The sequence below is a fragment of the Leucopleurus acutus genome (genome assembly GCF_964270905.1).
Source record: "Leucopleurus acutus genome assembly, chromosome: 16".
Taxonomy (NCBI): domain Eukaryota; kingdom Metazoa; phylum Chordata; class Mammalia; order Artiodactyla; family Delphinidae; genus Leucopleurus; species Leucopleurus acutus.
The window spans coordinates 3,473,219-3,498,986 of NC_139158.1; the positions used below are offsets into that span (position 1 = coordinate 3,473,219).

The 25,768-nt window shown below is 56.1% G+C and overlaps 2 protein-coding genes across 3 annotated transcripts in view; one reads left to right on the plus strand and one right to left on the minus strand.

Annotated features, from left to right (window-relative positions):
* Window positions 1-247: 247 nt before the first annotated feature.
* Window positions 248-19,668, plus strand: AP5Z1 (adaptor related protein complex 5 subunit zeta 1). The gene is made up of 17 exons (XM_082856449.1): window positions 248-304; window positions 12,636-12,773; window positions 12,859-13,045; window positions 13,316-13,457; window positions 13,596-13,708; window positions 14,096-14,264; window positions 14,572-14,712; window positions 14,901-14,938; window positions 15,025-15,187; window positions 15,652-15,830; window positions 16,604-16,746; window positions 17,120-17,260; window positions 17,729-17,840; window positions 18,110-18,207; window positions 18,627-18,750; window positions 18,831-19,045; window positions 19,331-19,668. The coding sequence occupies exons 1-17, from the start codon at window positions 264-266 to the stop codon at window positions 19,599-19,601; spliced, it is 2,415 nt and encodes an 804-aa protein (XP_082712575.1). The 5' UTR covers window positions 248-263; the 3' UTR covers window positions 19,602-19,668.
* Window positions 19,669-23,045: 3,377 nt separating this feature from the next.
* The window catches only part of RADIL (Rap associating with DIL domain), a 56,419-nt gene continuing 53,696 nt past the window's right edge, over window positions 23,046-25,768 (minus strand). Inside the window, exons 11-14 of one of the 2 annotated variants that reach the window (XM_082858020.1) lie at window positions 25,315-25,666; window positions 24,200-24,339; window positions 23,711-23,850; window positions 23,046-23,246 (exon numbers count right to left, since the gene is read on the minus strand). In XM_082858020.1, the coding sequence (XP_082714146.1) occupies window positions 23,141-23,246; window positions 23,711-23,850; window positions 24,200-24,339; window positions 25,315-25,666 (738 nt within the window). In that variant the 3' untranslated portion in view covers window positions 23,046-23,140. The remainder of the gene's footprint in view (window positions 23,247-23,710; window positions 23,851-24,199; window positions 24,340-25,314; window positions 25,667-25,768) is intronic. The other variant, XM_082858021.1, reaches the window with a different exon arrangement.

Below are 25,768 nucleotides of genomic sequence, written 5' to 3' on the forward strand. Positions count from 1 at the left end.
GCGGTCCAAAGTGCCGGAACGCGACCCAAACCCAGCCCCGACCGGCAGCCCTCGCGCTGACGGCCCCGCCCCCGGCTGAGACGCTCCGTCAAAGCCCATTGGTCGACGGCCTGTGCGCCCCTGCTCACGTGATGCACGACGGGACGCTGCACGGGACGCGACCCGGAAGCCGGCGTTGCTGCGGGCTTTTCTCCCGGAGTCGCCAGGGTGCGGAGCGCCAGGGCTGCTCTCCGGGCTGCGGCGGCGGCGGCGGCAGCGGCAGGATGTTCACGACGGGGGCGGAGAGTCTGCTCCGCCAGGCCAGGTGCGTCCGAGCTTTTCCCTTCGGGCACTTGGTGGTGGGTCTCAGAGCCGGGCCTGCGCGCGGCGACTCGAAAGAGCCCCCTTTGAACCCACTTTAGAGACTCAGGTCAGGGAGGCCACGCGGGCCAGGCACGGCGTGAGGAGGTCCGGGGAGGGTCGAACTGGTCCCCGGAGGAGGTGGCTCCTGAGAGCGCTCTGAAGGATGAGTGGAAATGAAGTGGGGTGGGCCCCCGCTGATGGATTGGCCAAAGGCTTGTCGGCTGCGGACCCCCACGTCTGGCAGGAAGTGGGGTCCAGAGCTGTCAGTTGCTTCAGGGTCAAGAAAGCTAGAAAGACGCTGGAGAGCTGCTGGATTGAGTCATGGCGAGCCCTGTGCAAAGCCCATGAGTTCGATACCTTGCGAGGGCTTTGGGGAGCCATGGAGAATTTTGTTATATAGAAAGATCCGCTCTCTTGTGGTTGCATTGAATGTATTGAGAAATTACCCAGCGTCTTAGGACCCCGAGCTGGCTCTGGACTCTCACTAAGTCGGTAGCCCCTTCCTCACCAACTAGCCACTCATGGGAGAAAGCAGATGTAAGCTCGGACTAAAACCCCATGACTTGATGCTACTTTAAGAGAAGAAAATGCGGCCAGAACCATGGTTTAAAAAAAAAAAAAAAAAAAAACTGGATTCGGAGCTGGACCAGTTGCTGGGAAGGATTAGGCTGGTTGAGGCTCCTCTGATGTTAGGGAAGCAAGATCTTGAATGCATATTAGTTTCAAAAGGCTGTAAACAGGGTAGACGTTTGATATGGTCAGAATAACCCCTGAAAGTGTGTTAAGCAAGTGTTTTGAGGATTTGTAGCACCGTCTCCCCACCAAGTCCAAAAAAGTCTGTATTTCTTTCAATCCTGGACAGATATTCCAATATTCAAGTTCCAGTATTCAAGTTTACTTGAATTTAGGAGAGCTGTATTAAAGAAAAATAGATATCTTTTTTCAAAAATTGAAGTATAGTTGATTTACAATATTAGTTTCAGGTGTACAACATAGTGATTCAATATTTTTATAGATTATACTCTATTTAAAATTATTCTAAAATATTGGCTATATTCCCTGTGCTATACAATATATCTATAGCTTGTTTAATACATAGTTTGTACCTTTTAACCCCCTACACCTATCTTGCCCCTCCCCAATTCCCACTCTCCACTGATAACCACTAGTATGTGCTCTATATCTATAAGTCTGTTTCGTTGTGTTCATTAGTTGCATTTTTTAGATTCTGCATTGTAAATGATAACATACAGTATTTGTCTTTCACTGACTTATCTCACTATGCATAGTATCATCCAGGTTCATCCATGCTGTTGCGAATGGTAGAATTTCACTTTTTTATGGCTGAGAAATATTTCATTGTGTATATATATCTATATATAATCACATCTTCTTTATCCATTCATCTGTTGATGGACACTTAGGTTGCTTCCATATCTTGGCTGTTGTAAATAATGCTATGAACATTGGGGTGTATGTACCTTTTCAAATTAGTGTTTTTGTTTTCTTAGGATATATACCCAGGAATGGAGTTGCTGGATGGTAGGTAGTTCAGTTTTTAGTTTTTTGAGGAACTTCCACAGTTTTCCATAGCGACTGCACCAATTTACATTCACACCAGCAGTGAACTAGGGTTGTCTTTTCTCCACATTCTCACCAACATTTGTTATTGTGGTCTTTTTGATGATGGCCATTCTGACAGGTGGGAGGTGTTATCTCACTGTGGTTTTGATTTGTATTTCTCTGACAGTTAGCTGTGTTGAGCATCTCTTAATGTGCCTATTGGCCATCTGTATGTCTTCTCTGGAAAAATGTCTATTCACGTCTTGTGCCCATTTTTTAATTGAGTTTTTATCTGTATTGAGTTGTATGAGCTGTTTATATATTTTGGATATTAATCCCTTATCAGTCATATCACTTGAAAAAATTTTCTCCCATTCGGTAGGGTTCCTTTGCTGTGCAAAAGCTTTTAAGTTTAATTAGGTCCTATTTGTTTATATTTGCTTTTGCTTCCTTTGCCTTAGGAGATAGATCCAAAAAAAATATTGCCATGATTTATGTCAAAGAGTGTTCTGCCTGTGTTTTCTTCTAGGAGTTTTATGGCTTCCGATCTTACATCTAGGTCTTTAATCCATTTTGAGTTTACTTTTGTATATGATGTTAGAGTATGTTCCAATTTCTTTCTTTTACATGTAGCTGTCCAGTTTTACCAGCACCACTCATGGAAGAGACTGTCTTTTCCTCATTGTTTGTGTGTGTGTGTGTGTGTGTGTGTGTGTGTGTGTGTATATTCTTGCCTCCTTTGTCGTAGATTGACTGTAAGTGTGTGGGTTTATTTCTGGGCCCTCTTTTTTCTGTCCCATTGATCTATGTGTGTGTTTTTGTGCCAGTACCATACTGTTTTGATTACTGTAGTTTTGTAGTATAGTCTGAAATCAGGGAGCATGATACCTCTCTCCAGCTGTGTCCTTTTTTCTCAAGATTGCTTTGGCTATTCATGGTCTTTTGTAGTTCCATATAAATTTTAGGATTATTTGTTCTAGTTCTGTGAAAAATGTCGTGGGTATTTTGATGGGGTTGCATTAAATCTGTAGATTGCTTTGGGTAGTATGGAGATTTTAACAATATTAATTCTTCCAATTCATGGACATAGGATATCTTTCCATTTCTTTGTATTATCTTCAGTTTCCTCTGTCAGTGTTTTATAGCTTTTAGAGTATAGGTCTTTCACCTCTTTCATTAAGTTTATTCCTAGGTATTTTATTCTTTTTGACATGATTTTAACAGGATTGTTTTCTTGCTTTTTCTTTCTAATAGTTCTTTACTAACGTATAGAAAAACAACAGGTTTCAGAATACTAATCTTTTTTTTTTAAATTTATTTATTCATTTATTTATTTTTGGCTGTGTTGGGTCTTCGTTTCTGTGTGAGGGCTTTCTCTAGTTGTGGCAAGCGGGGGCCACTCTTCATCGCGGTGTGCGGGCCTCTCACTGTCGCGGCCTCTCTTGCTGCGGAGCACAGGCTCCAGACACACAGAGCTCAGTATTTGTGGCTCACGGGCCCAGTTGCTCCGTGGCACGTGGGATCTTCCCAGACCAGGGCTCGAACCCGTGTCCCCTGCATTGGCAGGCAGACTCTCAACCACTGTGCCACCAGGGAAGCCCTGAATATTAATCTTGTATCCTGCAACTTTACTGAATTTATTTATTCTAATAGTTTTCTGGTGGAAAATTTAGGCTTTTCTATATATGGTATTATGTCATCTGCAAACAGTGACAATTTTACTTCCCTTCCAAGTTTTATGCCTTTTATTTATTTTTCTAGTCTGATTGCTGTGGCTAGGACTTCCAATAGTGTGTTAAATAGACGTGATGAGAGTGAGCATCCTTGTCTTGTTCCTGATATTAGAGGAAAAGCTTTTAGCTTTTCACTGTTGAGTATGATGTTAGCTGTGGGTTTGTCATAAATGGCCTTTATTATGTTGAGAGATGGTCCCTCTGAGAGATGTTCCCTCTGAGAGATGTTTGATGAGAGTTTTTATCATGAATGGGTGTTGAACTTTGTCAAATGCTTTTTCTGCATATATTGAGATGATCATGTGAATTTTATCCTTTCTTTTGTTAGTGTGGTGTATTACACTGATTGATTCGCAGATATTGAACCATGCTTGTGACCCTGGAATAAATCCCACTTGATCGTGGTGTATGATTTTTTTGTTGTTGTGGCTGTGCTGAACAGCTTGCAGGATCTTAGTTCCCTGACCAGGGATTGAGCCCTCGCCCTCAGCAGTGAACGTGCAGAGTGCTAACCACTGGACATCCAGGGAATTCCCTATGATCTTTTTTTATTGTTGAATTTGGTTTGCTAATGTTCTGTTGAGAATTTTTGCGTCTATATTCATCAAATATATTGGCCTGTAATTTTCTTTTTTTGTAGTGTCTTTGTCTTGTTTTGGTATCAAGGTAATTGTGGCCTCACAGAATGAATTTGGGAGTGTTCCATCCTCTTCAGTTATTTGGAACAGTTTGAGAAGGATGGGTATTATCTCTTCTTTATATGTCTGGCAGAATTCCCTCATGAAGCTGTCCGGTCCTGGACTTTTGTTCACTGGGAGTTTTGTTTTTTCGGTTTTTTTAATAAATTTATTTATTCTATTTATTTGTGGTTGAGTTGGGTCTTCATTGCTGTGCACGGGCTCTTTCAACTGCGGTGAGCAGGGGCTACTCTTCGTTGTGGTGTGTGGGCTTCTCATTGTGGTGGCTTCTCTTGCTGCAGGGCACAGGCTCTAGGCACGCGGGCTTCAGTTGTTGTGACTCTCAGGCTCCAGAGTGCAGGCTCAGCAGTTGTGGCACACAGGCTTAGTTGCTCCGCGGCATGTGGTATCTTCCTGGACCAGGGCTTGAACCCATGTCCCCTGCATTGGCAGGCGGATTCTTAACCACTGCGCCACCAGGGAAGCCCAGGGAGTTTTTTAAATTACTAATTCAATTTCACTACTAGTGATAGGTCTGTTCAGATTGTCTGTTTCTTCTTGATTCAGTCTTGAACTTGTATGTTTCTAGAAATGTAGCAGTTTCTTCTGGATTGTCAAATTCGTTGGCATATAACTGTTGGTAGTATTTTCTTATGGTTGTTTGTATCTCTGCGATATCATTTTTCATTTCTCCTCTTTCTTATTTTATTTGGATCCTCTCTTTTTTTTTTTAATTGATCAGCCTGACTAAAGGCTTACCAATTTTATATTTTTAAAAAACAGCTCTTAGGGCTTCCCTTATGGCGCAGTGGTTGAGAGTCCGCTTGCCGATGCAGGGGACACGGGTTCGTGCCCCGGTCCGGGAAGATCCCACATGCCGCGGAGTGGCTGGGCCTGTGAGCCATGGCCGCTGAGCCTGCGCGTCCAGATCCTGTGCTCCGCAACGGGAGAGGCCACAACAGTGAGAGGCCCGCATACTGCAAAAAAAAAAAAAAAAAAAAAAAAAAAAAAAAAAAAAAAAAAGCTCTTAGTTTTATTGGTCTTTTTTATTGGGTTTTTTTTTTTTTTGATCTGTATTTTGTTTCTTCTCTGATCTTTATTATTTCCTTCCTTCTGCTGACTTCGGGGTTTGTTTCTTCTTTTTCTAATTCCTTTAGATGGTAGGTAGTTAGGATGTTTGAGATTTTTCTTGTTTCTTGAGGTACGCCTGTATTGCTATAAACTTCCCTCTTAGAATTTCTTTTGCTGCATCCCATAGATTTGGGAATGTGTTTTTATTTTCATTTGTCTTGAGGTATTTTTTATTTCCTTTTTGATTTCTTTTATGTACCCATTGGTTTTTTTAGTACCATGTTGTTGAGTGTCTACATGTTAGTGTTTACCCCATTTTTCTTCCTGTAATTGACTTCTCGTTTTATACAGTTGTGGTCAGAAAAAATGCTGGATATAATTTCTATCCTCTTAAATTTGTTGAGACTTGTTTTGTGGTCTAGCATGTAATCTATCCTGGAGAACATTCCATGTGCACTTAAAAAGAATGTGTATTCTGTTGTTTTTGGATGAAATGTCCTGTAGATATTGATGCCCAGTTGAATTAAGTCCAACTGGTCTAATGTGTCATTTAAGACTACTGTTTCCTTACTGACTTTATGTCTGGGTGATCTGTCCATTGATGTAAGTGGGGTGTTAAAGTCCCCTACTATCTTTATCATTACATAATGCCCTTCTTTGGCTTTTGTTACAGACTTTGTTTTAAAGTCTACTTTGTCTAATATGAGTATTGCTGCCCCAGCTTTGTTGTTTCTATTTACATGAAATGTCTTTTTCCATCCCCTTGCTTTCAGTCTGTGTGTGTCTTTAGTTCTGAAGTGAGTCTCTTTCAAGCAGCATATAGATAGGTCTTGTTTCATTATCTAGTCAGTCACCTTATGTCTTTTGATTGGAGTGTTTAGTCCATTGATATTTAAGGTTACTATTGATGGGTATGTACTTATTGCCATGGTGTTGCTTGTTTTCTAGTCGTTTTTTTATAGTTCTCCGTTCTTCTTTGTCTTTCTTACCTTGAGAGTTTTTTTGTTTTTTGTTTTTTTTCACATGTTTATTGGAGTATAATTGCTTCACAGTGTTATGTCTGTGTACAACAAAGTGAATCAGCCATATGTATACATATATCTCCATATCCCTTCCCTCTTGAGCCTCCCTCCCACCCTCCCTATCCCACCCCTCTAGGTGGTCACAAAGCATCGAGTTGATCTCCCTGTGCTATTCAGCAGCTTCCCACTAGCCATTCATTTTACATTTGGTAGTGTTTATATGTCAGTGTTACTCTCTCACTTCATCCCAGTTTCCCCTTCCCCACCATGTCATCAAGTCCATTCCCTACATCTGTGTTTTTATTCCTGCCCTGCCACTAGGTTCATCAGTACTGCTTTTTTAGATTCCATATATATGCGTTAGCATACAGTATTTGTTTTTCTCTTTCTGACTTCTCTGTGTATGACAGACTCTAGGTCCATCCACCTCACTACAAATAACTCAATTTCATTTCTTTTTGTGGCTGAATAATATTCCATTGTATGTATGTGCCACATTTCTTTATCCACTCATCTGTCGATGGACACCTAGGTTGCTTCCATGTCCTGGCTATTGTAAATAGTGCTGCAGTGAACATTGTGGTACATGACTCCTTTTGAATTATGGTTTTCTCAGGGCATATGCCCAGTAGTGGGATTGCTGGGTCATATGGTAGTTCTGATTTAGTTTTGGGTTTTTTTTGTTGTTGTTTTTTTTTGCAATACGCTGGCCTCTCACTGTTATGGCCTCTCCCGTTGCAGATCACAGGCTCCAGACGCGCAGACTCAGTGGCCATGGCTCATGGGCCTAGCTGCTCTGCAGCATGTGGGATCTTCCCGGACCGGGGCACGAACCCATGTCCCCTGCATCAGCAGGCGGACTCTCAACCACTGCGCCGCCACCAGGGAAGCCCTGATTTAGTTTATTTAAGGAATCTCCATACTGTTCTCCATAGTGTCTGTATCAATTTACATTCCCACCAACAGTGCAGGAGGGTTCCCTTTTCTCCACACCCTCTCTAGCACTTATTGTTTCTAGATTTTTGATCATGGCCATTCTGACCAGTGTGTGGTGATACCTCATTGTGGTTTTGATTTGCATTTCTCTAATGATTAGTGATGTTGAGCATCCTTTTATGTCTTTGTTGGCCATCTGTATGTCTTCTTTGGAAAAATGTCTATTTAGGTCTTCTGCCCATTTTTGGATTGGGTTGTTTGTTTTTTTTATATTGAGCTGCATGAGCTGCTTGTATATTTTGGAGATTAATCCTTTGTCCTTCATTTGCAAATATTTTCTCCCATTCTGAGGGTTGTCTTTTTGTTTTGTTTATGGTTTCCTTTGCTGTGGAAAAGCTTTTAAGTTTCATTAGGTCCCATTTGTTTATTTTTATTTCCATTTCTCTAGGAGGTGGGTCAAAAGGATCTTGCTGTGATTTATGTCATAGGGTGTTCTGCCTATGTTTTCCTCTGAGAGTTTTATAGTGTCTGGCCTTACGTTTAGGTCTTTAATCCATTTTGAGTTTATTTTTGTGTATGGTGTTAGGGAGTGTTCTAATTTCATTCTTTTACATATAGCTGTCCAGTTTTCCCAGCACCACTTACTGAAGAGGCTGTCTTTTCTCCATTGTATATTCTTGCCTCCCTTGTCAAAGATAAGGTGACCATATGTGCGTGGGTTTATCTCTGGGCTTTCTATCCTGTTCCACTGATCTGTATTTCTGTTTTTGTGCCAGTACCATACTGTCTTGATTACTGTAGCTTTGTAGTATAGTTTGAAGTCAGCGAGTGTGATTCCTCCAGCTCCGCTTTTCTTTCTCAAGATTGCTTTGGCTGTTTGGGGTCTTTTGTGTTTCCATACAAATTGTAAAATTTCTTGTTCTAGTTCTGTGAAAAATCCCATTGGTGACTTGATAGGGATTGCGTTGAACCTGTAGATTGCTTTGGGTAGTATAGTCATTTTCACGATATCGATTTTGATTTGTGGTTACCATGGGGTTCATATATGGTGACCTTTGTACTAGCTTATTTAATTAGTTGACCCACAGCGTTTACTATATATTTGCTTTTACTGGTGGGACTTTTCCTTTTCTGTAAATTCTTGTTCTAGCCTTTTCCACATAGAGGAGATCCTTTAACTCTTAGGGTCAGTGTAGTATTGATGAACTCCTTCAGTTTTTGCTTGTCTGAGAAGTTCTTTATCTCTCCTTCAATTCTGAATGATAACATTGCTGGGTAGGGTATCCTAGATTGTAGGTTTTTCCTTTCAGCACTTTAAATATATCTTATGACACTCGTTTCTCGTCTGAAAAGTTTCTGCAGAAAAATCCACTGATAGCCTTATGGGGGTTCCCTTGTATGTGATTGTTTTTCTCTTGCTGCCTTTAGAATTCTCTTTTTAACTTTTGCCATCTTTTAATTACGGTATGTCTTGGTGTGGGTCTCTTTGGGTTCATCTTGTTTGGGGCTCTCTTTGCTTCCTGTACCTGGATATCTGTTTCCTTCTTTAGGCACAGGAAGTTTTCAGTCATAATTTCATCAGATACATTTTTGACTCTCTTCTTCTCCTGCTGGGACCCTTATATGTGAATGTTAGTACACTTAACAATGTTCCAGAGATGTCTTAAACTGTCCTCATTTTTTTTAATGTGTTTTTCTTTTTTTTAAAATTAATTAATTTTTTATTTATTTATTTTTGGCTGTGTTGGGTCTTTGTTGCTGCACGTGGGCTTTCTCTAGTTGCAGCGAGCGGGGTCTACTCTTCGTTGTGGTGCGCGGGCTTCTCATTGCGGTGGCTTCTCTTGTTGCGGAGCACCGGCTCTAGGCACGCGGGCTTCAGTGGTTGTGGCACGCGGGCTCAGTAGTTGTGGCACGTGGGCTCAGTAGTTGTGGCTCGGGCTCTATAACACAGGCTCAGTAGTTGTGGCGCATGGGCTTAGTTGCTCTGTGGCATGTGGAATATTCCTGGACCAGGGCTCGAACCCGTGTCCTTAGTTCTTTATTTTTGGCTGCATTGGGTCTTCGTTGCTGTGCGCAGGCATTCTAGTTGCAGCGAGGGGAGCTACTCTCCGTTGCGGTGCACAGGATTCTCTTTGCGGCGGCTTCTCTTGTTGTGCAGCATGGGCTCCAGGCGCATGGGCTTCAGTAGTTGTGGCACGCAGGCTCTAGAGTGCAGGCTTAGTAGTTGTGGTGAACGGGCTTAGTTGCTCTGTTTTGGACCAGGGCTCGAACTTGTGTCCCCTGCACGGGCAGGCGGATTCTTAACCGCTGGGCCACCAGGAATGTCCCATGTTTATCTGTTCTTTTTCCTAGTTCAAGTAGCGTTCTTATTACTAATGCTTTCAACTCTTTATCTGGTAAATTATTTACCTCTGTTCCATTGGTTGTTTTTTTTTTTCATTTTTTTTTTTCTTGTTCTTTCATTTGAAACAAATTCCCCTGTTTTCTCATTTTGCTTGGCTTTTTCTGTCTCTGTGAAATTAGGTGAAGCAGTTAACCTATCCCAGTTTTTAAGGCATGTCCTTGTGTGGGAGCGTCCCTGTACGGTCTGCATGTGCCCGTTGACTTTGCTGGGAGAGCTGGAGCTGAAGTGAGGAAGAGTCATGTCTTCCCCCAGGCTGTGCTGGCAGCTGTCGCCTTGGTAGGGGGTGTGGCTGGAGATGTAAAGGGGCTGGAGCCAGAGCCAGGTGTGAGCTGGAGCTTCTCGTCTGTTCAGTGGCCGTGACTGCCCTGTCAGGGCGGGTCCCAGTTTGCTGGAGCAGCTGTCCTGAGGGTCGGGTCCAAGCTGGTTCTGTTCCAAGTGTGCGCTCTCCCCGCTCCCAGCAGCGGCATCTTTGCCCCCAAAGGGGAAGCAGTGCTGGAGCAAGAGGGGCCCGAGCAGGTGCTCAGCTCCGGCGGGGGGCGGGGGCGGGGCCGTGTGCTGGGGCGGGGGCTGGGGCGGGGGCTGGGGCGGGGGCTGGGGCGGGGCTGGGGCGATCCCGCAGCCAGAGCCCCGGGCAGGCTTCATCTGCTTCCTCCGCCTTATTCCAGGAGGAAGCAAGCCGGCGCCCACGCCTCACGAGTGGAGTCTAGGCTTCTTACAGCCCTGCCGTTAGTCCCACTGGTGTTCAAACCAGCCATCGTGACTCATTCTCTCGGTGTGGATCCTCAAGGCTGGGGTGCCCCAATATGTGGTCTGAACCACTCACTCCCTAAGGAGGAGCTCCAAGCCCATGCAATCCCCTCCTCCTCTGTGTCCCCTCCCAGGGGCACGAGCCCGGACGTGGTCGCTTTTCTTCCCTTCCTTCCCGAGTCCGTGCGCATCTTTCTCACAGCCGTGGTTGCACAGGAGTCTCTGCCAGTCTCCGGTTTGCTTTCAGTGTGGATGTATTTTTTATGTGTTCGTGGTGGGACGTGAGCTCTGTGTCCTACTCTGCCACCTTGCTCTCCTCTCCCTGAAAACAGATTATCTTTAAGTGCTAGCATCTCACTCAGCATGCGACATGCTTATTAGCCTAGAGGTCTTGCCAGGGGACGAGTAAGAACTGAGACCCACTCAGAACATCCAGCTCATCTTCTGTTCAAGGTCAGAAATGTATAGGCTGAAAGGCAGAAGGAATAGCCCTCACTATTTAATTCTTATTTCTCTGTCTTTCTGTCTCGGGTGGGTGGGAATTCCTCTCTGTTGGGATTTGAGGAAAGTTAATAACTATCAGTTGAGTCTTACTAGTTTTCACTATTTTTCTTTAATTAAGCCGGTGATTCTTGGTGGGACTTTAAAACAGATTACTAAAGTTTGGGAGTTAGGATTCGGAGTAAATTTTAGTTTCTCTCTGTATTTTTCAGAGATGGAAAGCAAGGCTGGGGAAAGTTATCAGAAGCATGACTTGTGAACTGCAGAACAAGTGAAGAGAGTGGGACTTGGGTTCGGGGGGGGGGGGGGAGCAGCAAGGCCAGGGGAGGTTTCCTGAAGGACAAGACAACTAAACAGAAGCTCAGAGTGCGTCAGCCAGCGAGGGAAGCAGTCGGGAGCGTTTCAGGCAGAGGGTCCGTGCCAGGGGCGGAAGCAGGAGAAACAGGACGAGCCGGCCTTGTGAGCTGTGCTAGCACCTGGGGGTTCGGTCTGACAGCAGTGGAGAGCTACTGACCGGTGTAGGCAGACTGCCTTTTAGAAAGAATCCGGTGACTTGGAGAATACATTGGAAGGGACTAATCTGGGGTACGGGCGAGGGGCACCACCGTTCTGGGACGGAGCCTCAGTTATGACTGACTGCGGGACGCGTGGCAGCTTGTCCCTCGGCCGTCGCCGCGGCGAGCAGCAGACCTGGACCCGGCCTCTCAACTCAGTCTCCTCCCTCCTCGTCCACACGCGCCTTTGCTTGTGTTTGTAGGTGGCTGAACCCCACTCTGGCCAGATTAAGTGAAAAAATGGAAACGGGGGCGGGAGGCGAGGTGAGGCGTGGTGGGGAAGCCATTGGGATTTGTCTGCCAGCCTTCAGGTGAGAACGGGAAACCCAAGCCGCCGCCCGGGACCCCCAGCCCACGGGGTGCTCGGACATTCTCCTCAGCCCCACAGCCTGGGGATGCGCCGTCTCTCTCAGGTCAGAATCGCAGACCCGGAGCTCGAGCAGAGTGGACTTGGTGGTCTTCGGGGACCCGCGGCGGGGGCCCAGCTGTGTAAGGGCCCTGCCAAGAGCCCCCCAGCAGCTCCCAGCGCGGTGGCTTGTGGCCACGTTGCTTTTTCTTGCCTCTGGGGCTGGAGTAAGGCTAGAACCAGGCTTCGTTGTGAGGCTGCTTCAGCATCTAACCTGTTATAAATGCTCAGTAGATAAATTTTTCAATTAAGTATTAATGTGTCATAACATTTGACCTTTCATTTTTAATTCTTGTTCCCAGAAGTTAAAGGCTCACTGAAGGGATCTTTTGAAAAGCAACTGGTTTCAGACTAAACCCGCCTTACTCTTGACTCGTAAACCAACCGGTTTGTGCTTCTGGTCCTGGAATAACAATCCGAACGCGTGGTTTGCCGTAGTAACTGCTGGAGTGAGGGTCCCCCGCCTGGTGGGGGGGGGGCAAGGACCCAGGCCGGGTACCCAGCCAGCGGGTTCGTCACAAGAGGCCCGGTGGTGCTGGAACCACTTTCCTCCACGACACCTGGCTTGTTCTCTGCTCAGCAGGGCCGGTCCCCAGCCCGAGAGCCGTGCTGTCACAGCTCAGGGTGGCGTTTCCGGGTCCCTCGTCGCCGGGTTGCCGACGCCGTCGTCTTTGTTTAGGGAGCTCCGGGACGAGGAGCTGGCGAGGCTCTGTGCCCGGGTCTGTGCGCTACTGCGAGAGGAGGACTGGGGTCCCGACGCCCCGGACGCCCTACGGAGGCTCTTCCTCATCGTCTCGGCCACGAAATACAACAGGAGGTGAGCGCACGCGTCCCTGGGGCATCGCGGGGTGGGGGGCACTGCCTGGCCCAGCCCCGTGGGGTGACACGCCCCCTCCCCCCAGGCTGGAGAGGCCTTGCCTGGCACTGCTGCAGACCGCCCTCTGCTCGCCTACCTGCCCCGAGCAGCTCCAGCTGCTCTGCGCCGCTGTCCTGAGAGAGATGTCGCCCTGCGACAGCCTGAGCCTCTCCTGCGACCACATCCAGAACACGCGGCAGCTGGGCCTCGTGGCCTCTGTGCTCTTGGCCCAGGTAACGTGACTGCCGCCGCCCTGCCCTTGGTGGCCCTGGGGCCTCGGTGAACCAGCAGGCCGCATGCTCCCCGTGGGGCGGGCAGGCTCGGCTGGGCCCTTGTCACCCAGCAGCCCTCCCCGCTCCGCCCCCATTCCGGGTCAGGGGATGAGCCAGGGCTGTGAGGCTGATTCAGGCTGCAGGGCTGGGGCTGCCCTCGTGACGTTCCGGACGCCCGAACCAGGTGGCATTCGTGACGCGCAGAAACACGTTCCGCTGTGGGGTTTGCAGGGTGACCAACAGCAGGTCAGGAGCTTGGCCCAGCGCGTCCTCAAGGTCCTGGAGAGCCGGCAGCCCGAGGGGCCCAGCCTGAGGCACCTCCTCCCTGTCGTGTCCAAGGTCACCAGCCTGGCCCCGGACGCCCTCCATGAAGGTCTGCACACACCCCGCCACCGGGGGCGAGGGGCCGCCGGGGCTGCTGCCGGTTCCTAGGAAGACCTGCGGCAGCCCAGGCAGCGCGAGCCTGCGGGACTTAACTCAGTTCCTACGGTGTCACCCCCGCCCTGCACAGAGCAAACCAGGGCGCTCAGCAAGCGGCTGGGGGACTGGCTCCGCTACGCCAGCGTCCAGCAGGCGGTCGCCCACTCCTCCGGGGGCTTCTTCTCCACGCCTAGAGCCCGGCAGGTGAGGCTGGGGCACTCGGAGCTCCGTGTCCCCAGGCTGCCTCAGCCGGCCTGGCCTGCAGGCCGCCACCCGCTCCTCCTTCCTGGTTCCAGAACGAGCGCGCTCTCCTCGCTCCACTCGGGCATGCGGGGGCGCCTTGGGTCACAGCCCCCGAGCCTGTGGCGCGCTCTGTGGGTTGAGGCCCGGAACACGCGGGCAGGGACCGTATTTGACCGAGGGCTGCGTTTTCAGCTCAAGTGCCTGCGCTCATGCACCCTGGGCGGCGGCGGGGTGACCGCGGTCCCGGAGGAGCGTGGGCGGCCAGGGCGGTGGCTCGCGCCCCATGCCGCCTGTTCTTGGCCCTTCCCGGGCCCTGCGGCGCCGGCTGACCTTCCTTGCCTCCTGCAGCTGGGCCCTGTCACCGAGGTGGACGGGGCAGTGGCCACGGACTTCTTCACGGTGCTGTCCACGGGCCAGCGCTTCACGGAGGACCAGTGGCTGAACGTGCACGCCTTCTCCATGCTGCGGGCCTGGCTGCTGGACAGCGGCCCTGGGGGCTCCAGCGCCCCGGATGCAGGTAGGACGCAGGCAGGACGTGCTGGGCCCCTGGGCGACATTGGCTGAGCCTCGTGGTCTCCAGCAGGCCTTTCCCAGATGTGCTGAGAAGCCAGATGTCGACAGGACTGTTGCAACAGCTTCTCCAAACTCTTCCTCCTCTGCGAGCCCACTAGCAGTTATAGACGGTCTGGGCTCATCTACACCACCGCGTCCCGTTGGGGTGGCAGCAGGCGGGACAGGGCGCAGGCCTTGGCAGGCGGCGACGGCAGCCCCCCTCGCACCCTGCGGAGTCCTTCTCTGTCCTGAGCCCTCGTTCTCTCTCCCAGACGACAAGTCGGAGCTGGAAGGCTCCACCCTGTCCGTGCTCTCGGCCGCCTCCACCGCCGGACACCTGCTGCCGCCCCAGCAATGGCTGCGGGAGAAGGCCTTCGAGTACTGCCAGCGCCTGCTGGAGCAGAGTAACCGGCGTGAGTCCCGGGGCCACCGTTCCTGTCCGCGGCCCGTGGCGCTCGGTCCCCACCTCGCGTCTGCGCTGCGGTCGCTCCCAGCTGTGGGCTCCCCGGCCTCTCCTCCAGCTTCCAGAACACGGGGCACCTTCTTGTTCGGCTGTTCTGATGGGGACACAGAGACCAGGTGGCTTTCTTCCCTCCCCCAGGAGCCCTGAAGAAGGCAGACTCAGACCTGCAGAAAGCAGTGAGTGCCCGGCGGGCGGGCGGGCGGGCGGGCTGGCGGGCGCTCCCTCCCAGCTCTGTCTGAGCGGCCTCCTCGGGTCCCCGCAGTGTCTGGTGGAGGCTGTGCTGGTGCTGGACGTGCTCTGCCAGCAGGACCCCTCCTTCCTGTACCGCACCCTCTCCTGCCTGAAGCCCCTGCACACGCGCCTGCGCGGGGACCCAGCCTGGGTGCGGGCGCTGCTGCCCGTCGCCCAGTTCTTCCTGCACCACGGTGAGCCTCCGCCCTCCCGTGGGAGCAGACCCGCTCGCGGGGAGGGCGGCTTTCCCCTGCACGCTGCCCCCTTCCTTCGTCTGTAGAGCAGCACTGATCTGATGAGCCCTTAGCACTTCGACGGTGGGAACTTTTAGATGGATTTAAGTAGCAAGTTAAAACGTTACCAAGTCTGTGTTGATCTTGAACTCTCTTTGCCACGAGAGTTTCCTGGAAGGTGCCGTGAAACCAGCCCCTTCCAAGGAACGATCCCCGTAGCGTAACCAGAGGGTGGGTCTGTGGCCAGAGACACCTGGGAAGACCCGGATCCGGCTCAGCTGGCTCTTCCCGTGCTTGCGAAGGGCGGACATGTCTGCCTTTGGTGTCCCGCAGACACGTGTGGCCCTGGAGGCTTGGCCCGAGGTTCGGGGGGCCCCCGGCACCACCCGAGGCCTTCTGCCCTGACGGAGCCCACTGCCTTTCAGGGGAGGCCGCCGCGGTGGATGCGGAAGCCGTCTACCAGCACCTCTTCACCAGGATCCCCGCTGAACATTTCCACAGCCCGATGCTGGCCTTCGAGTTCGTCCAGTTCTGCAGGGACAGCCTGCCTCTGTTCGGCAGAAACCTTGGCATTCTCAGGACAAGCTTCCCCAACCTCTTCAAGGCATGCTTGGTCATCCATGAACCAGAGCAGGGGCTCGGGGGCCTGGGGTGTGCAGGGCCCCTGGGGCAGTGTCCTGGCATGGGCTGGGGGCGCCCGTGCCCTCAGGAAGGCGAGGTCGGGCCTGGCTTGGTGGCTGGGCTCGCAGAGTTGGTGCAGGTTAGCATCTCTTCACTGGGGAGCGTTGCCGGGTGTGTTCAGCTGTTTGGCACCTTTGTCTTCGATGGGTTTTTTTTGGGTTTTTTTTCTGTATTTGGCTGCATTGGGTCTTCGTTGCTGCGCACAGGCTTTCTCTGGTTGTGGCGAGCAGGGGCCATTCTTCGTTGCGGTGCACGAGCTTCTCATTGTGGTGGTGTCTCATTGTGGAGCACAGCTCTAGGCGTGTAGGCTCAGTAGTTGTGGCACACGGGCTTAGGTCCTCTGCGGCATGTGGCATCTTCCCAGACCAGGGCTTGAACCCGTGTCCCCTGCACTGGCAGGTGGATTCTCAACCACTGTGCCACCAGGGAAGTCCTGATGTGTCTTTTGTGATTGGCGTGTCACTGCGTGGCCTTTCCAAAATCAGAGACTGAGTTCTTTAATCAGGAAAATAAACGATGATAAATGGAAAGTGATTTAGATGGTTGGTACAAAAGTGAGTGCAGAAGCAAAAAGAATGAGGGGGAAGAAAGTTGAAGGGCATATTTTCCAACTCCTGGGTCACAGTGAAACAGGAGGTGGCAGGGCTGGCCATGCCCTCCGGGCTCCCACTAGAGCTGCGCTGCTTGTCCCCACAGTTCCTGGCCTGGAACAGCCCGCCGCTCACCTCTGACTTCGTGGCGCTGCTCCCATCGCTGGTTGACGCAGGGACGGCCGTGGAGATGCTCCACCTGCTGCTGGACCTGCCCTGTCTGACCGCAGCCTTGGACCTGCAGCTCAGGTGAGCCCCTGCCCGGCCCCGCTGCTCACTGTTCTGACCGTGTCTGCCCTGTCCCTGTCCCTCCTTGCCCCCGGCCGCTCCTGCTGTCTCCCACGCAGAGTGTCTCTGCACCTCTTCGCCGCCCTGACGGCAGCCCCGGAGCCCAGCCTGTCTTTCACTCAGCCACGCAGCCACCCAGGGGCCCGGCCCCCAGGCCTTTTTGGGTCATCCTGCAGCTCCTGGCTGGGTCAGGGCACAGTGATGTTACGGTGACGTCCACTCTAGTCTCTTCCTGGCCAGTGGGTACCACGAGGGCAGGGGCCGAGTCCAGCTTCTTCTGGCCTGGGCCAGAGCCCACATGCGAGCCCGGCCTCAGGAGTCTCTCTGCTCGCAGGTCGCTGCAGGCTGCATCTGAGAGGCCGCCCTGGGACGTCTCCATCAGGGCCCCCGGCTGCCTGGAGGCCCTCCGGGACTCGCAGGTCCAGGGTCTTTTCCAGCACCTGCTGCGTGCCCACGCCAGCGGGACCGTGGAGAGGTAGGGCTCGCTGCCGGGCGTCCCAGGCCCCACGTGGGACACGAGAGCTCCCTGGTGCCTTCTGACCTGGAGAGACAGCTCTGGTGACCCCCCACCCAACAGGCGCCGGCCACGTGGCCAAGCGCTTCCTGGGCACCTGGCTTGTGGTCTGCTCGTTCAGTTTCCTGATCCCGTCCTTGTCGCCCTGTGGGGTAGGCACTGTGCTCACTCTTTGCCACAGGTGGGGAAAGGGAGGCTTAGCACATCCTAGGGGTGGGAGGGCCAGGACTGGACCACGGCCTCCTGCCCCCAGCCGCATTCCAGCCCTCCCATGTGCCACGGGAGCAGGGCGGCCGCAGAGGGAGCAGGCCGTGCATTAGGAGATGCACAGGGTGGCCTCTGATGAGGGCAGAGCAGGCGCTCCCAGAGCCGGGTTCCCAGGCGGACAGGGAACAGGCGTGTGCTCAGGGCTGGGCCATGTGTCCCCAGGTTGACGCCGCTCTACCGGCTGCTGCAGCCCCTGGCCGGCTGCGCCCGGGTGGTCCAGTGCGCTGAGGCCGTGCCCACCCTGCTCCGGGCGTTCTTCTCGGCGGTGACACAGGTGAGCCCGCTTCCTGGGGCCTCTGTCCCTGCAGCAGAGGGCCTGCTGGAGCTAGGACCCACAGGGCCCCAGCTTCCTCAGTGGCCAAGGGGCCAGTCCATCACAGCAGACAGGGCAGCTCACACCAGCCCCAGCCTGGCTCCTGTCCCTCCCAGAACTGGGGCCGAGAGAAGCCCCCAGGGCAGCAGCCAGCCAGGTCCGGCGCAGAGGTGTTCCCTGGGGGTGGGACGCAGTCTCTCTCTCTCTCTCTCTCTCTCTCTCTCTCCCAGTTTGCTGACGGGGCCCTGGCCAGCCAGCTGGCACTGCTGCTCCTGGAACGAAGCGACTCGCTTTACCAGGTCCCAGGGTACGAAGCCGGTGTGCACAGGTGGGTCCCTCCTGGCGGGCTTCGCCCCTCCTGCGGCTCCATGGCCCAGCCCTGGACGGGTTCACTGACCCCGCGCTCTCTGCCCCTCACGGCAGCGGTTCCCCAGCTGCCACCGACCCCAGCCCAGCCTCGGCACTTTCTCGGCCACCGTACGCGCCCTTCCCTGCCCACCCAAGCCCCTCTTCCACGGAGCCTTCCAGAACGTGTGTCCCCCTTGCTGAAGGCCCAGTTTATGCGGGCTCATCCCCGCTCCAGCCCAGCCTCTTCCCTGGTGGGGCAAGAGGTTCCTGGCGGGGCCGGGACTACCTTTACCTCCCCCTGGTGCTCGGGGGCTTCCCGCCACCGCCCAGCTCTCCTCGGGACGGGCCGCGGGGCTGGGGTCTGCGGGGCAAGCACAGCCCACGGGTCCTCTCGCGCAGGGTGATGAGCTCCCAGTTCCCGGCCCTGTGCAAGCTGCATCCTCCACTGGTGGTCGAGCAGGCGAAGGAGCTGCTGGAGTTCGTGGGCGGCCCCCGCAGCGGCGGGCACGTGCTCACATCCGTGGTGAGGCAGCCGCTGCCCCGCCCCAGCCTGCACCTGACGTGCGGGCCTGTCACAGGGCTGAAGTGCTGTCCCCCACCCAGGTGTGGGCCATCGGCGAGTACCTGTCGGTGTCCTGGGACCGGCGCTGCACCGTGGAGCAGATCAACAACTTCTTCGAAGCCCTGGAGGCCCTGCTCTTTGAGGTCACCCAGTCGCGGCCCTCCACCACCCTCCCCAAGTGTCCTCCGCAGGTCATCACTGTGCTCATGACCACACTGACCAAGCTGGCCTCTCGGAGCCAAGACCTGATTCCCAGGTACCAGTTCCCGGTGGGCGGAGGGAAAGCTACAGGCTTCCCGTTGGGAAAGGGAACGGCGTTGGAGGTTGTCCTGTCCCCCAAAGCCCTTCTGGTTGGACGCAGGTGGCGTGGGCTGTGTCAGCACTGCCGCCTCATCTGTCCCAGCCAAGACCACGCTAGCTGGGTGCTCCTGGCAGCTGGTCCCTCCACGACACCCCTGCCCGCGTGAGGGGTGCACCTGCAGCTGATGGGCCGGGACTCCCTCGTCCCCAGGGTCTCCCTGCTCCTGTCCCTCGTCCCCAGGGTCTCCCTGCTCCTGTCAAAGATGAGGACCTTGGCCCAGAGCCCAGCCACGGGCTCCACGCCCGGTGAGGAGGGCGTGGGAGCCATCCACACGCGGGCCACCGAGCTGCTGAACCTGCTGAAGATGCCCAGCGTGGCCCAGTTTGTGTTCACGCCCAGTGTGGAGGTGTCCGAGCCCCGCTATCACCGTGACACCAACACGGCCCTGCCCCTGGTCCTGCGTACGGTCAGCCGGCTGGTGGAGAGGGAGGCAGGCCTCCTGCCAGGGTGAAGGGACCAGGTGGATGCCGGGCAGGGCTGCAGGTTGAGAGCCTGGTATTACCGGCCATGGCTTCAGCGGTCAGGGAGGCTGTCGGTCTCAGCCTTTGGCCTGTGTGTGTCTTCTCTCAAGCCCCTTCCCCCGTGGCCACACTGAGCTGTGTGGCGGCACGGCGCTGATCCGCGGCTCTGCTCCCCTCGGGGCTGGGTGGGAGCTGCCTGGCCTGCGTCCTGCCGGCCCTTGTTTGGGGGCAAGAAGAGATACGGCGAAAATAAATCTTTACAAAATGGCTGCGTGAACAAGACGGGGTCTGTCCTTTTTCCCTCCACCCAGGAAGCAGGGAGCCCCACGGGCAGCCACGCAGCTGCTGCAGAGTCCAGGGGACGCAGTGCTGCTGGGCTGGGAGAGCTGGCCGTGGGGCTGGGAGGGGCCTTCACCTGGTGCTCTGCCTTCTCACCTAATCCCCATGTGTCAGGGCCGAGCCCCATTCAGCCCATGTCCCACATGGTACAGAAACCACAGATCACTAACACACACACACACACATGCGGTCAGTCAGTCAGAAAGGAAGCCGTGTCGACCTCCCCGAGGCGGCAGCTGCCACTGGGGAAATGGGTTTGGTCAGTGACATTTTTTTAGACCTTCTCCTGCTCCTAAGTTGAAGACGGTAAGGCTGGGGCTCTGGGGCTCCTGCTGGGTGGGCTGGAGGTGCTGTCACCTTTGCAGACCTGCAGCCTCCTACGACAGGGGGAAGGGCAGGGCACCCAGCAAAGTGTTCCCAGTAACCACCATACCTGCCGCCAGAAGCCTTACTGGGAGCAAGTCCGGGTGCGCTTTGCTCTTACACCAAGTGGGGGAGACACCCCCTCCTCTCAATCGCTTTCTACCACTGTTCCGTTCAAGTCAGGCCCCGCCCCGCTTGTAAACCAAACCCCAAGGCTGCGCCCCAGCTCCCCGGGCGCCTGGCGGGGCTCGGCCACCAGGTGGTGCTGCTGCTTCGAAAGTCCCAGCCCACCCGCTCCGCCGCGCCCAACATCCCGGCCTACTCCTGGCCACGCCCCCAGGCTCCGGCCCTGCCCCTCGCGGGCTCCGCCACGCCCCAACTCCGGCCACGCTCCTGGCCACGCCCCCAGGCTCCGGCCAGCTCCTGCCTCCGCCCCCGGCCGGTTTTGCCCCCCAGACGCCCTAAGAAACATCCGCCGCCGAGGAAGCTGATGGGGGCCGGGCGGCTGCCGCAGGGGCGGACGCCTCTGGCTGGCGTCCCGGCCCCAGGATGCTTTCCGAGAAGCAACAGGTGGTGCGCGGAGCAGAGCCGTGGGGCACTGGTGCGGGGCGTGCCAAAGGACACCTGACCCTCCCAGGATGGGACCAACCCAGCCCTGCGAGCCCCGGCGACACCCTTTGCCCGCCCGGGCTGCCCGGCCCGGCCCGGCCCACCCGGCCCTGCCTGGCCCTCCGGACTTGGGTCCAGGGAGGCCAGGGTTGAGGATGTGACACCTAGAGAAAATGCTTTTTTTCAATTTGCCAAGATGCCAATTAATGCTCGGCTTTCAGTTTTTTTCACGTCGTTCGTTCAGATGTTGCAAGTTTGGGTCTCAAACGTGCCTACGAACCAGTTTCAGAATACGAATTTTGAGGGGACTTTTTTCCCTGCTTCACACGGAGCCAAGGCCGCTCTAGAAACGTTCCCTTACCATTGTCTTTGCAGGGTAGACTTCTGTGGTGGCTGGGAGTCCAGGCCAACGACGCGAGTGCAAATCCGGCGGGGCTGGGCTGTCCCAGGCGTGTCAGCCGCAGCGGCAGAGCCGCCGGGGGCCTCGGAGGCCGTGAGGACACGGGCTGGGCTGCGGCCCGGAGGATGGCGCGCGAGCAGGGCGCACTCACCTGGGCCGGGCGCCCACTGCAGCCGCGCCGAGGGCGGACCAGGGTGGCTGCTTCCAGAGGTCGGGTTCTGTCGGGTTGTCCTCACAGCACTTACAGCGCTGGCCCACTGATGTAGAAAATGACAGTCCCATCGTGCTCCACTTTCCTCGTCTGCAAATGGGGATAATCACAGTGCTGACTTCAAAGAACATCCCGGGAATGAAGTGTGTCCTTCCCTGCAGAGGGCTCGGAGGGCTCTCAGCACCCGCTCCCTGCCAGCGAGAAGCGCAGCTCGGAGGTCTTCCCCCTTCCCTGGGGCCCCAGCCCTCCCAGGGGCCCCAGCCCTTCCCTGCCCGAACTCCGCAGTATGCAAGGGGTTCCCCCCCTACCCCATGCAGCTCCACGGGGGGCGGGGTGGGGTGGTGCTCGGCAGGCCTTGGGTCAGCCGCCAGCCTCCCTGAACTTGTGCCCTTGTTTCCGTTTAGGGCTTTCAGAATTTTGGGGGGTTCAACTGCCCATTTTAACTGACTTTTTAAAGTACATTTCATCCAGCGTTTTGGGAACTGCTTCAGGTCAGGTGGAATCCGGACACCTGGTACTGAGCACCCGCAGGCCCGGGCCCCCACCTGCACTCTCTTCTGCGCCCACAGCTGCCCGAGGCCCAGTGCCTGGGACACACCTTCCGGCCGCTGGTCCCTCCACGAGACCCCTTTCCACGTAAGGGGTATGTCTGCAGCTGCCTGGCCGGGACCCTCTCGTCCCCAGAGTCTCTGTTCCTGTCGAAGAGGAGGACCCCAGCCCAGAGCCCAGGGAGGTGCACGCTGCCGAACCTGCCGAAGACACCCAGCCGGGAGGTGCCCGCGCCCGCTGCCACTGTGACACCAACACGGCCCTGCACGTGGTCAGCGGCCGGTGCAGGAGGCGGGCCCCCCCACCAGGGTGAAGCAACGGCCACCAGGTGGACACCAGCCGGGCCGCAGACTGAGAGCCTGGGACCGGCCAGCCTGGTATTAGGGCCCAGCCATGGCTTTAGCGACCAGAGAGGACATCAGGAGGGGTGCGAGTCTGAGGGGGGAAGCCTGGATACCCACAGTGGGTCAAGACTCTCACTTTATAACCTTCTAGGGGGTTCCAGACCCCTTCTTTGGGACCGTGCTGAGTGTGGAATCACCGAGGGTGCAGCCCCCTCTGATGGGGGCGGCTCTGGCCCTTTCCCTCGGCGGCCGGGGGCTGTCTGCATCTCCCCCGCTGCTCCTTGTTTGCGGGCAGGGTGGAGGGCAGGCGAGGAGCAGTTAGAGCCATCCCGGCACCCCAGCGAGCCCTGTGTCCCCCCGGGGTCTCTCCCGCGCTGGCAGGGAGGGAGCAGTTCCTCGGAGGGCACCGCCCCACCTCCAGCAACCCTTCTAGGGGGCCAGCACGGTGCCCACCCAGACTCCACGCCCCGCCACCCTCTACAATACGAAAGATAGTTTATTGAATCTATACTTTAACACTCAAATCTTCAAACACGAAGGCTCTGTGACAAGCATCACAACTTAGTGTTATGTGTCATATCAATAAAACAAAATGTACACTAGGGACTGCGGCTAGCGTCCTGTGGGTGACGCAGCCACACCGAACAGCCTGGCAGAAGGGGCCGTAACCTGGGAGCCGCAGGCGTAGGTGCTCGGGCCGCCCCTGCACGGCGCCTAGGGAGGGGGCGTGCGGAAGCGGATCTTCTTGGCCGTTTCCACGTCTGACTTGGCAACCAGAAACCGCACCTTCTTTCCCCCGTGTCGGATCAGATCCACGGCTCTGAAAGCAGAGAAGGGGTGGGGACGGTGCAGAAGAGCCCTCCGGGTGAGGACTCAGTGCCGGTCCGGCGGGCAGAGCCTCCTGGAGGCGCTGGGGGGCGACCCACCCCCCCACCCCCCAGCTGTCACCCCAAATGGACAGTTACAGTCAGCAACCCTGAGCCCCCCGTGCTGTGACAGAGCATCGGGATCACGGAGCCTGCGCTCTCGCGGCCTGGTCCAGAGCCCGCCCCACCCCAAGGTGCCTGAGCCCCTGCGGGGACCGGTGTGTCATCGGAGGGCCAGTGCGGGGGGGAAGGGCGGGGGGTGGCCCTTGGGAGCCGGGCCCCACGGCTGTGCCGCCATTTACTCAGCTCCGACGTCCCAAGGGTGGGCGTGGCCTCCCACAGGCGGGGGGCGGGGCGAGGCGCGGTACCTCAGGTGGGCGTGGCCTCCCACAGGCTGGGGGGGGGCGAGGCGCGGTACCTCAGGTAGCTGACGCCCACCAGGCTGCTGCCGTTCACCTCCAGGATGCGGTCTCCCAGCGACAGCCGCCCGTCGGACGCTGCGGGGCTGCCCGGGAGCAGGGTCTGGATGTAGAGCCCTGGGGCGCCCAGGGGTGTGTGCTGGGGGAGAAGCGGAAGCCTCAGAGCTCCGTGGGCCCCTCGCACACAGGGGTCTCCAGGCAGGGCCACCTCCGCCCCTCCCCCGGTGGGGCTCCCTGTATGGTCATCAGTGTGTCTTCAAGGACAGCGCTGGACACCATCAGAGTCCCCGCAGGCCCAGGACAGACGCCATGAGGCCTGAGGGTGCAGGCGGCAGAAGCAGCTGCTGAGACGCCCCCACCAGCCCCTGGTCCCCAGGGCCATGGGCCTCTGCCCGCCGCCTGCCTGTGACCACCCCAGCTGTGGGCCCGTCTCTGGGAAAGAAGAGGAGCCTGGGGGCCTGCAGGAAGTGGCGGGGCAGCTCACTCACCATCCCGTCGACCAGGCCCATGCCCAGCCCGGAGGGGCCTCGCTCTAGCTCCACCACGAACATGTAGCAGAAGTCGTCCGTGCTGGAGCTGTGGCTGGAGGGGGCTGGAGGGGGCTCGGCCGCCGGGGCCGCACAGTCTCCTGGGCGGGCGAGAAAAATGCAGCAGGGTTAGGTAAGGTCAGGGGCCGGCGGCTCAGTCCTCTGTCCAGACTCTGCCCCAGGGGCCTGCGCCTGCCCAGGAGTCCGGACCCAGGGACATCCTGGCTTAGCTGCTCCAAAGAGACACGTGCTCACAGAGGTCCAGAAAGATGCCCGCCTGGCCAGAAGGGAAAAGCCAGACCTGGACCACCATCAGGGTGACGGGGGTCAGGCCACCCTGTGCTGCCCCGGGACGCCGGCCCCTCTCAGAGGCCGGGTGCTTCCGTAAGGTTGAGAAGGGGGCTCTGCTTTCCCTCCCCCTGCCCTCTCCCACCGCACTTCTCAGTGGTGACCCCACGTCTGTCCCTCCGGAGCTGGGGCTCTTTTCAGCTGGGCCTTGCTGCTCCCCACGCTGAGGGTCCTGCGCCCTCTCTCTCCCCACGAGGTCAGTCGTGGCGCCCTGCCGGGGCACCGCCCAGGTCGCTGAGAGGTGTCCTGCCTCAGGCCCAGCTCGGTTCCAGTGACCCCTGCCCTCAGGGCACCCTCTAAGCTTGGCGCGAGCACTGAGGACTCACCAGGGGCCGGGCGGGGCTGGGGGATGCTTGCCCTTCGTTGCCCTCCAGCCCGGCCAGCCCAGTGTCCACACGCCCAGGGCTCCAGCTCCCCCGCCCCGCCCCCCCACCGATCCCGCTGGCCTCGCATCGGCTCTGGGGCTCAACACACGTCACGGGGCCATCCTTCCTCTCCCCCAGGCAGAGTGACGCCCCGAGTCCCCAGCTGCCCGGGCCTGAGCCACGCGGTGCCCTCCCCAGCTGCCTCAGGAGCCTGTCCTGTGTCCAGGGCAACAGGCGTTCGTGGGCAACTCTGACAGCCCGGGCCAGACGCGACACCAGGGCCCCGCAGGGGAAGGACCCCAAGGCAGTTGCCCAGGAGCCAGCAGGGCCAGGACTGGGGTGCGGGCCTGGCTCGGGGCTCACCTTGTGGGGCTGCGCACCCCAGGCCGCTCGGCCCGTTCCTCCTCCCTTCCAGAAGCACTTCCCCACAGGCACTGCTGGCTTCTGGCCAGTCGGGGACAGCGGGTTCCAGGCTGAGTGGGGTGCCGGGAGGCGTGAGCAGGCACGAGGGGCCCCCGTGTGGGTCCCCGGCCTGGGCCCCCCCACGGCTCACGCGGCCTGGCGGCCTTCCCAGAGGGCCCTGTGCCTGGGGGTCCCCCGCGGAAGGAGGCGTGCGCTCCAAGCCGGCCTCACGGGCTCCCCTGCCGGGGTCCCTGGAAGCCAGGGGGCGGCTCTGGTCCTCAGGGTGGCCCTCGGGGCTGGTGTGTTGCGGGCCCTGGGGAGGGGGAAAGAACTCAGCACCAGGCAGCCCGATGTGCTGGGAGGACAGAGGGGCCCCCCAGGCCTCCGCGGCCTCGGGGGCCCCGCTCCTGCATCC

Bases quoted from the DNA above. Each gene is read 5' to 3' on its own strand.
- AP5Z1 (XM_082856449.1), top strand. From the start codon at position 264: ATGTTCACGACGGGGGCGGAGAGTCTGCTCCGCCAGGCCAG. The intron at 13,046-13,315 runs GTAACGTGACTG...TGGGGTTTGCAG, and splicing joins CCTCTGTGCTCTTGGCCCAG to GGTGACCAACAGCAGGTCAG. The intron at 19,046-19,330 runs GTACCAGTTCCC...CCTCGTCCCCAG, and splicing joins AGCCAAGACCTGATTCCCAG to GGTCTCCCTGCTCCTGTCAA.